Source organism: Trichosurus vulpecula, chromosome 5 (genome assembly GCF_011100635.1).
Source record: "Trichosurus vulpecula isolate mTriVul1 chromosome 5, mTriVul1.pri, whole genome shotgun sequence".
In the NCBI taxonomy this organism is placed as follows: domain Eukaryota; kingdom Metazoa; phylum Chordata; class Mammalia; order Diprotodontia; family Phalangeridae; genus Trichosurus; species Trichosurus vulpecula.
This window is the reverse complement of record NC_050577.1, coordinates 240889334-240900281: the sequence shown is the minus strand read 5'-3', so window position 1 is coordinate 240900281 and position 10948 is coordinate 240889334. Positions and strand designations below refer to the sequence as shown.

The 10948-nt window shown below is 39.5% G+C and overlaps 1 protein-coding gene across 1 annotated transcript in view; it reads right to left on the bottom strand.

The window, feature by feature from the left end:
* Positions 1–3664: 3664 nt before the first annotated feature.
* The window catches only part of CSRP2 (cysteine and glycine rich protein 2), a 29472-nt gene continuing 22188 nt past the window's right edge, over positions 3665–10948 (bottom strand). The window contains exons 4-6 of the mRNA XM_036760467.1: positions 6813–6942; positions 4805–4898; positions 3665–4024 (exon numbers count right to left, since the gene is read on the bottom strand). Coding sequence (XP_036616362.1) covers positions 3948–4024; positions 4805–4898; positions 6813–6942 — 301 coding nt within the window. The 3' untranslated portion in view covers positions 3665–3947. The remainder of the gene's footprint in view (positions 4025–4804; positions 4899–6812; positions 6943–10948) is intronic.

Sequence of the window (10948 nt, the reverse complement as noted above, 5' to 3'; positions counted from 1 at the left end):
GTAAGTAGGAATTTAGTCAGTCTCAGCCCTGAATGTGTATCATTTCTTTGAAGGTTTTTATGTTCTCGTGCCCACTCGAGTTAATTTGAAATACTAATGTGCACAATACTGCATCACTACATCTTAGCTATGGATATTTTGGTTTTATATTTTGTTTATTTATAACTGTGCCAAGTATTATTTTACTACTGTCAGGATCTTGTTGTGTTACATTGTGGAACAAAAACCCTGTAAAATGTTTAATAAATTAGCTATCCTTACATAAATTAAATCTGTCAGATTTTTGTAAATTATTAATCAAAATAAATATTGACTATTAAATATATGTTTGCCTTGTGATTTCATTATCCCTCCCCCCCAAGATTCAGTATGGTTTCTTTGGCCAAGCAAAATGAAAGATGGATCTTTTTAAAAGGACCAGTATGTGAAATTCTCATATTCATGTATTTGTGAAGTTGAAAATAAATTTGTGTGTGAGGAATTTTGAATTGCTGTTACCATCCATGGAACTCTTGGGTTCCTTCCATGGGCCATTTTGGGCCCCTGACTTTCCAACCTAAATATCAGTAATTAAGCTGAGGTTAAATACATAACTTTTTCCAAATGTGATAAAGGCTTATCCTCTGTTTATTGGGAAAGTATACATGAGTCTCTACCCCACCCCCCAAAAAAGGCATTGAGTCAGTAGGAACCTGGTAGAAATAGTGAAAGTACTATCTTAACCCTTATATGGTAGGTAGCCAAGCAAAGCTTGTTAATGAAGGAAGAACGAGGCACATTTTCAGTTTGGAACAAAACACCAGCAAGAATTTAAGTGTGCTAGGGGATACAAAATGTATGACAAGAATGGAAGTGTGCCTGGGGAAACACACAAAAGACAGTCCCTAACCCCAAAGAATTTTGTGTGATGTCATACAAATAAGCTATATACAAGATAAATAGGAAATAACAGAAAGAAGACACTAGAATTAAGAGGGGTTGGGGAAGAATTCCTGTAGAAGGTAGGAATTTAGTTGGGACCTAAAGGAAGCAAAGGAGGTCAGTATTTGGAGTGGAGGAGGAACACCATCCCAAACATGGGGGACAACCAGAGAGAATACCCAGAGCCAAGAAATGGAGTGTCTTGACTAGCTAGGAGGCCAATGTCACTGGATCAAAGAGTATGTATGCATTGAGGTACAAGGTTTTAAGAAGTGTAAAAAGACTGGAAGGAGGAGAGTATATTATGAAGGGCTTTGAATGCCAAACAAAGCATTTTGTATTTGCTCCAATAGGCAGTGGGAAGCCACTGGAATAGCAGATGACACGATCAGACCTGCATTTGAGAGAAATCACTTTGGTGACTTATTGAAGAATATTGGAGCAGGGAGAGACCTGAGGCAGGCAAATCCACCAGCACGGTGTTGTAATTGTCTCTAAGCAGCAGGGTGAGGTTGTCCAGCTTTCCAACCATGCGGAGCTAGGTTCAAACAATGCAATAAGGTTTTCTCCCAATAACCACAACTGAAGTTTTCTTACAAGACACAAGTTGGACTAGACCCATAACTGAATAGAAAGGGAATTGAGCTAGCTCCGGAACTGAGTGATAAGATGGAGTCAGTGTGATTCACTCAATTCCCACTTCCATTTGCTGTCCTAATCCCCTCAATTCCCTCACCTGCTAAGTTTTAAACTTTCCCTAGGCAGATTCAGCTCTAAGAAACTTCCATGAAATATATACCACCCCCCACAAGTATTTTATTTCCATGTTCAAGTACTCCCAAATTTTTCTGATTTTTTTTTCATTCTCTCTCTGCCTTACTACCCATATTCTTTGTCGGTATGACCTCCAGTCTCTCCACCCTCAGGACTTTCGAGGGCCACCAACTCCTGCTTCTCGCCACGCTCTCCTCTCTTCCCAGTCTCAACCTCTTGGTGAACCAGTTCCATTCTATCATCTCCTCTTGATTCCTTTGCTCCTGAGTTGTCTTAGAGAGTCACCAAATCCCAATCCTGTATGATACCATCACCTGCATCCTTCACTATTACATTATTGCTAAAAGCAACTGAAGGAAGTGACTAGGTCCAGTAAAACTTCTCTCTGGACCCTGACTATGTAGCAAGACAATCCTACTCCCTCCCTAATTGATTCTTTAGCCCACTCCCTATAGAGGCTATCCAAAACTTATTTCCTTAAAGCCTCCAGTGCAACCCTCTCCCCTTACCTTGTCAGCTGAAGACTTTGCCTCTTAGTGAAAAAAAAAAAAAAAAGCTGTTTACTGTGAGCTCTCTATTCTCTTTGTATTCTTTCACATCCCTCTGACATCATCTCCTCTCTAATCTCGATGTGGAAGTGGTCCTCAATAAGACCAACCCCTTACATATGCCCTTAAGCTCGTCCCCTTCTGTTTTCTCTAGTGAATTGCTCCCAATATTCAAGCCTCACCCTACACTGCCTTAAAAACGCCCATCTCCTTATCCGTAACTGTCACAAAATCCTACCAACCCCACTGGCTATCATTTTTCCTCCCTTTCTCAGCCAAAGGGGGAAAAAATCCAATCCATCCCTACATTCCTTCTCTCACTCTCTTCTAAACCCTCTGGAGTCTGTCTTCTATCCTCAGAATCAAAATAAATATTCAGCTGAAATTGATCTTTGCGGACTTAGCAATGTCTTAACTGCCGGATCTAGTGACCTTTGCTCAGTCCTCTTTGTTCTTCTCTGCAGCATTTCACACTGTTAATCTCATCCTTGACACACTCTCTCAGGGTTTTCCTCCACTCTGTTCTCTTGGTTCACCTTCAACTTGTCTAACTTTTCAGTGTTTTGCTAGATTTTCATCCATGCATGCACACCCAGTAAAGATGGATGTACCTCAAGACTCAGCCTTGGCCCTCTTCTTTCTCTATTCTTTCCCTGGGCAATCTTGACACCTATCACAAATTCAACGTCCTTTGCAGAGGACTCCCATATCTATAAACCCAGGCTTTCCCTCTCTCAAGACTCAAGTTTCACTTTACCAACTTACTCTTGGACACATTGAACTAGCTGTCATATCAAGACCTCAAACTCAACTTGTCTAAACAGAATTATCTTTCCCCTAAATCCCATGCCTCTTCCAAACTTCCCAATTACTGTGCTGGATATCACCATCCTTCTTACCCCCTCCTTTCTTCTTACACATCAATGCCTTCTAGGAAATCTATGGTTTAGCCATTCTGTCCCACTTGCATTCCTAACACAAAGCTCTATCTCCCATCGACGTGCCTTGGTGCTGTCGTCTCTCCTTGAATTGCTTTCTCTCCTCACATTTATCAGTATCTGTCTTCCTTCAGGACTCAGCTCAACTGTCACCTTCTGCAGGCCTTTTCTTGTTCCTCCATTGCTACTGCTTTCCCTTCAGGGGTTACCTTGTACATTCCACGTTTCCTTGTATAAACTGGTATGTATACATGTTGCCTCTCTCATCCAAGTCCGTGGGGCCCTTGAAATCTAAGAATCCCTAGACTTAAATGATCTCTAAATTTCCTTTCTAGCTTTAAAGTCTATGATCTGCATAATCATAAAAGTCATCACACCTACTGGACTCACTTTGATAATGGGGAAGCATGGGGTAGGGACAGTTGCCATTTTTACCCAAGAATTATAGCAAGACTTCGGGAAAAAAAATACAACTGAAGATCGGAAGCGATAAGAAACTTTATTTAAAGAGCAAAGGGTCTTTAAAAAAAGCTAATTAAACACTATATGTCGTTAGATCAGAGTAAATACACACTAAAGCAGATTCAATGCGATGCTTTCTTCCTACAAGTTAGTGTCTCCAAATACATAGTAACAAACAGTACACATATGCTGGTATTGTTGGTATAGTTTTCACAGTAGTTTACTATTAAGAGATTCTCTGTGCCTTGATACAAAGTCTCAGTGCGTGGCGCTGTGGTTCTCATGGTCTTAGATGTCTTCGCCTTTACTGTGCATGGACAAGGGCTCCTGCTCCTTGGCCGTAACCAAAACCCTTTGGTCCAAAGTTCTTTGCATAGCAACCTGTGGGAGACATGGTAACTATGAATAAATCCATCAAGCTTTGTTAGGGCTTTTTTTTTAGTTGTTTAACCTCCCCACCCCAGGACCCAAGTGTACCAAATTACATAAGAATTCCAAGATGTTATGCTTTACGTGCCTAACATATCCAAGACCACAAAATATACAATGTAGTGAATGCTTACCCCCAAACAAGTCAATATATGTTTACCAGAATTTCACTTCTGGCATTAGGGAGCATGATAGGTAAAGCGGAATTTATAATACTCTCACGCACACACACGTGTGTGTGTGCGTGTACGTATACATGTGTGCAAATATATGAGTATGTAACACACATATAACAACACACGATTATGTACATATACAATCGCACAATATGATTATATAATTACATGTATAACATGCAATACATAATTATACATATAATTACACATACAATAAATAAATACACACATATATATTCAAACTGTTTAAAACTCGAAATAGCAAGAAACAGCCATCTTGATGTAGATTAGGTTATCTACCACAAGGCTCTTTGGGTATGTGTTTTCATAAGACTGATTCTGTATCCTACCCCACATTCTCAAAATGTTGCCCCCTAACCATTTATGAATGATCATATCTAGCAGTACTGAGGCCAGGTTCATTTTTCCACTGCATTCTAGCAGACAAACAATTATTGTATCCCATAATTTTTCAGTTACAGGGAGAACCCATGTGGAGCATTTATCTGTGTAACAGTAATTAAGCAAGTGGTTAAGCAGTGTTCAGTCTTTTTACCTTTGCAATAGATTTCCCCTTCTTTCTCGGTCAGAGTTGTTGACTCAAGGCTCTTTCCACACTTAGCACACCGGAAACAATTTTTGTGCCAAGGCTAGAAAAGACAAAAACGGTAGTTACCCATGTGAGAAGCTTGCAGCCCTGGATACAACCATACATTCTGTAAGAGAACACTTCGGGGTCAGACACCAACTCTGCCAATACTGTGACTTGTGGGAAGTCATGTAACCTCAAATCAGTTTCCATATCTATAAAATGGGCATGATAATACTTGGATTACTTATTTCACAGTTGGTTCTGAGGATCAAATGGAAATGTAACAATTTTAGATACATTAACAAATGTCAATATGACTTATGAGAAATGGGTGTGTAATGTTAAAAGGGCTAAAATGAAGCAGATTGTTGCTATCCTTTCTTCCTCTGCTCCAGGTCACTGAAGGAGATGCTTTGCCAGGGCCAACCTCTCTACCGGGGTTGGCCAAGGCAAGCCCTTCTCTATCATGTGGCAGCTTGGCCAGTTGCTCATTCCTACTGTCTTACCTAAAATTTCTCCCTGCAACTATGCTTGACTCTGCCATACCTTTAAGCTCTCCTCATAACCTTCTCCTTCTCTTTCACTGCCAAACCCCCAGAGCCCTCTTCTTGCCTGTTTCCTTTCACTTGCCTCACGACCCATTCAGTTCTTAACCCTTTTGAATAGACCTGCACAACATATGGCCTGTAGGCCGCTTGCGGTGGCCCACGGGCCATATATTGTAAAGGCCTGTTTTACTTTTGCTGGCCACCCAAAATCCTTTGGTGGGCTGCAAGTGGCCCACAGGCTGTATGTTGTATAGGCCTGCTTTTGAACCTGGCCAGTACTTTGCTGGGACTCTTCTCCTGATCTCTTTACTACTAAATCCAATTGTTTCTTCTCAGTCCTCATCCTCCTCCTCTCCACAACTTCTGACTTCATCAATTATCTCGTCCTCCTCCATGCGAGTAGCCTGGACCACTGTGGCAGCTGGATGAAGTCTATGCTCTTTGTCTCAGAATAATGTTTTTAAATCCATAAGATAAAATACATGGGATTATAAGGGAAACCAATTATAGTCAAATGTAGTTACCAAAATTAAAAAAACACCTTGACACTACGTTAAGAATGCCAATCCTCGATATTCCCTCCTTCCTTGGTTTTCATGCCATGATTCCTATCCTTCTTCCCACCTTTTCTGACAACTCAAGTTTTCTAAGTTCAACTTTAGTTGGTTCATCATCAACCTCCCATCCCCTAAAATTGTTTGTCCCCCAAAGCTGAGCACTGAGCTCTATCCTCTTCTCTCCGTACTGTATCCCTTAGTGATCACACTGTTTCAATGAATTCAATAATCGTCTCTATGCAAATACCCCACGATCCATCACCTAGCCCCGATATGTTCCCCGAATTCCAAAAGGCAGCTACTAGGTGACACTGCAGAGTGTGGGGCTTGGGGTCAAGAAGACTTGATTCCAATCTACCTTAGCTACTTTCTAGTTGTGTGACTAAGTAACTTTAGTTTTCTCAGCCTCAGCTGCTTCATGGAGAAAATAATAGCAGTGATGGCACAAGGTTGTTGTGAGGCTCAAATGAGATAACATATGTAAACCTTAAAGTGCTATATAAATGCCAGCTATAATAATGCAATATAATAAATAATTTAATAAATGAATTATGATGATGATGTCATCTTCAACTACCTAGAGGAAATCCCTTCCTTTCCTTCCTTCCTTCCCCTCTCTCTCTCTCTCTCTCTCTCTCTCTCTCTCTCTCTCTCTCTCTCCCCTCCCCCCTTTCCCTCTCTCTCTCTCTCTCTCTTTCTCTTTCTTCCTGCAATCAAGGTTAAGTGAATTGCCCAGAGTCACTCAAGCTAGTAAGTGTCTGAGGCTGACCTAAAAGAAATTTCCACAGATATTCCACTAGCATCTCAAATCATCATGTTCAAAATTGCCACAAAAAAAGTAAGTAAATTTGACAGAGAGTATCTTACCTTTCCTGCTCCTATTACTTTCTCTGCGGCATACACTGAATCCCCACATCTGGAACACTTCTCAGCTCCTCCGAATTTCTGAGCAAATTTGGAAGTATTTGGATTTGTCGTGGGCCTGTGAGGTTGCACACTTCCAGGAGGTGAGAGAGAGAGAGAGAAAAAAATCAGGTCCAATTTCCCAAAAGGCACCATAAGAACTATGCAAAGAAAGTGATTAAAGTATCACTACTCTTTGACTCAAACATTTCATTGCTATGCAAATACCCCAAGGAAGCAAACGACAAAAAGAATGGCTTTATGTACTCCACAATTTTTATAGCAGCATTTATTTTTTTAGCAAAGATCTGAAACAAATTTGAAGTTCATTGATTGGGGAATGGCTAAACAAATTGTGGTACATGAATGGGATGTTGTAAGATACAAGGATTATGATCAACACAGAAAAGTATGAAAAGACAGAAACTTGCAGAAAGATCTGAACTCAAGCAAAGTGAAGCAGGCAGAACTCTGAAAATATTCATAATCATTACAACAACATAAATGTAAATTTCAAACAATGACAGAAGAATAGAAACTAAAGACTGAAGTAATAATGTCTCAGTTTGGTCCCAAAGAAGAAATGTGAGCAGCTACTCCCTTGCCTTTTAAGCAAAAGTAGGGGACCATGGACACAGAACTCTGCCTGTAATGCCAGACCATTTAATGTGTTGGTTTTGCTGAACTGTAGTTTTCTTTTTAAAATTAATTCTCTGTTGTAAAGGATGGATCTTTAGGAGGGCATATGTTGCGAAGTACAGTTGATGTAAAAACCAAAAGATAAGAATAAAACTGTATTTTTTTTTAAAAGTACACTAAAAGCCTAATGAGTGGGAAGTATCCAACTATGGGTTACGTTGTTTGGTTGTTTCAGTTGTATCTGACTCTTTATGACCCCACTTGGGGGTTTTCTTGGCAAAGATACTGGAGGGGTTTGCCACTTCCTTCTCCAGCTCATTTTACAGATGAGGAAACTGAGGCAAACAAGGTTAAGTGACTTGCCCAGGGCCACACAATTAGTGTCTGAGGTCAGATTTGAATTTAGATCTTCCTGACTCCAGGCCTGGCACTTTATCCACTGTGTCACGGTTGTAGCAGAACATTATGAGCTTCATGTCCACAGAACTGGAGTCAGAGAGCTAGTTTTATTGGACAGTCTGTAAACTGATACAAAATGAACAGGGAATCTGGAAAACATCCTTTAAATACACTAGGAAGCCATAAATTGTACCTTACTCTTTTCCCCCTCCTTAATTTATTACCTTTTTTTAAACATTTCTTTCTTTTTAAATTTTGAGGTCCAAATTTTCTCCCTCCCTACCACCCCTCCCCCACCTACTGAGAAGGCAAACAATATATCAATTATACACATGAAATCATGCAAAATATATTTCTATATTAGTCACATTGCAAAAAAGCAAGAAAATTATACTTCGATTTGCACTCAGAGTTCATCAGTTCTCTCTCTGGCAGTGGATAGCATTTTTTCATCATGAGTCCTTTGGAATTGTCTTGGATCATTGTATTCATCAGAGAAGCCAAGTCTTTCAAACAGTGCCTGTTCTTTGGCCCACTGATGTCACTATAAAGTACATACCTCCAAAGTCAAAGCCAAAAGGAAAAGTCCTATGTATACAAAAATATTTATAATAGTACTTTACATGGTGGCAAAGAACTGGAAGGAAAGTGGGTGCCCATTGATTGGAGAATGGCTAAGCAAACTGTGGCATATGATTATCAGAGAATACTACCACACTATAAGAAATGTGAATGTGAAAAATTCAGAGAAACTTTGGAAGATTTCAACAAACTAATGCAGAACAAAGTACATACGCAGGAATAAGATAACTCATACAATGACTAAAGTAATGAAAAAAGAAAGAAGAAAAAGAAAACAATGACTGATTGTGATTCTTCTAAAGACTGATAGTGAAAGCCTGCCTCTCATCTCTTGGTAAGAGGTGGAAGACCATGGGTGTGAAATATCACAAACCTTCTCAGACATGACCATGTCTTGCTTAACCACACTTCTACGTCTTGAGGGTTTTATCGAATTTGGTAAGGGGCAGACAGAGATGGTGCAGTGGAAAGAGTGCCCAGCCTACAGTCAAAAAGACTCATCTTCTTGAGTTCAAATCTGGTCTCAGGCACTACCTAGGCAAGTCACTTTACCCTGTTTGCCTCAGTTTCCTCATCTATAAAATGAGCTGGAGAAGGGAATGGCAAACTACTCCAGTCAAGAAAACCCCAAATGGAGTCACAAAGAATTAGACATGATGGAAATGAGTGAAGGGCAACAAAAGGGAAGTAAAGAAGTGACATCAAAATTAAAAAAAATTAAGACATTTGTAGAAAATATAAACAAAGAAATCTGTTATTTAAACCTTAAAGTCAGTCTTTTCTATAAACCAGTGCTGGGCTTCAGAGTCCAAGGCCAATGACAATACCTATTTTTTTTAGCTTGTTGCAAAAGTAACCTTATATCCTGTGCACACTTACAAGTAACTTCCAACTTTAAAAGGAAGGATAAGGAGGAGTCCGTATTCCGCTGGCAGTTTTAGAAACAAAACCACTGGTTCAAGAAGGCTTTGTTGCATTGTTTGTCATCTTTGTATCCCCTAAGATAGTGCCTTAACTTTTGTTTTATTTGTAAATATTTATTTTTTACCCTGGATCACCTTACGAATGATATGGGTATTAAAAAAGGAGTGTGGGGGTGGGGGTGGGGTTGCTGCTAATTCTTCAAGTCTGATTTCCAGGGATTGCTACAAATGATGAAAGCAAATTTAAGTCACTCAGGAAACTTCTAACACTTGTAAAAAAAAAAAAAAAGCATTTCCTTAGAGTGAACAAAAATAGAATCCATATGGTGGGGAATGCAAATAAAGGGGATACAGTTGTGGTGGGGGGAATAATTTATTAAAAGTTCAAAGAAAAAATCTGAACTTATTGTTTTTGAAGTTTGAGGATTTCTATTCCCCTTTGAAAGTCTGCTAACCAGCCTGACTAAAATGAATTTAGAACATAATTTATTTCCAAGCAAATGTTTGTTTTTGAATTTAGCAGCTAAAAGATAAACTAATTGTTAATTACCTAGTTTTAAATTAGACAAAGCTTACGCAGTTCTCATGCCTATTCTCCTTAAATAAAACCTCTCAACGTCCCAGGGAATTCTCTTACAAAATAAAATTTGTTTAAGTTAATTTATACATTGGCAGAAGGATTTTCCACATCTGGGAGCTCCCCCATACTGATGAAACCCCAGCAACCAAAACAACAACAAAAATAACTTAGAACATTGGCCTGGCTCTATGTAAGAGAAATTCCCAGCTTCATATATGATCTTCTTTTGTACCACCTGTATATGGAAAGGACTCATTTGATTTGGGTTTTTTGTTTTGTTTTTTGTTTTTAGTTCAGAATAAAGAGCTGCAAAGGATGGACAGGCCTGGATTGGCTGTGATCTGCCCTGGTGGAATAAAGAGCCTTGAGGAGTCCTACAGTGTTTCTACCACCACTGGTAAGTCACTGACCAGTTTGAGTGAAAATATAAGGTTTATTTTGGTTTTTGTTGTGAGTGAAGAATTAAACAAATGATCCAAATACCTCAGCTGAGGTATTTGGACCAGGACTTCTTAAACTTTTTCTACTTATGACCCCTTTTCTGAATTTCAGTACATTTCAGCACTGTGTGGCCTGAATGCGTATGCAGTGCAAATTGAGCATGCTTTGTGTTCAGAACCAAGCCTACAGTGAAGTTGCATGATGCAACACTGCCACGTGCTGCCAGAAACACCTCAGATTCATTATGTGTTTGATTTTTAATTAATTTTTGGTTTGTTCAGAAACCTTTTATTGTTGCCAAATATTTTGTGACCCCATATGGGGTTGTGACCCACAGTTTAAGAAGCACAGGTCTAGAGAAGGAAAGAGAAGCCAAAAGAAGGGGAAGACACAACCTCTACCCTACAGGGCCTTCTAGGCCATGCTCAACAGTTGTGTAATAACAATGACAATGACCAAATGAAGGAATGAGGGATATTGGAGGAAGATTCCAAGAAGTGTTGCTGAAACCTAGAGAAAAGGAAGAATTCAACGTG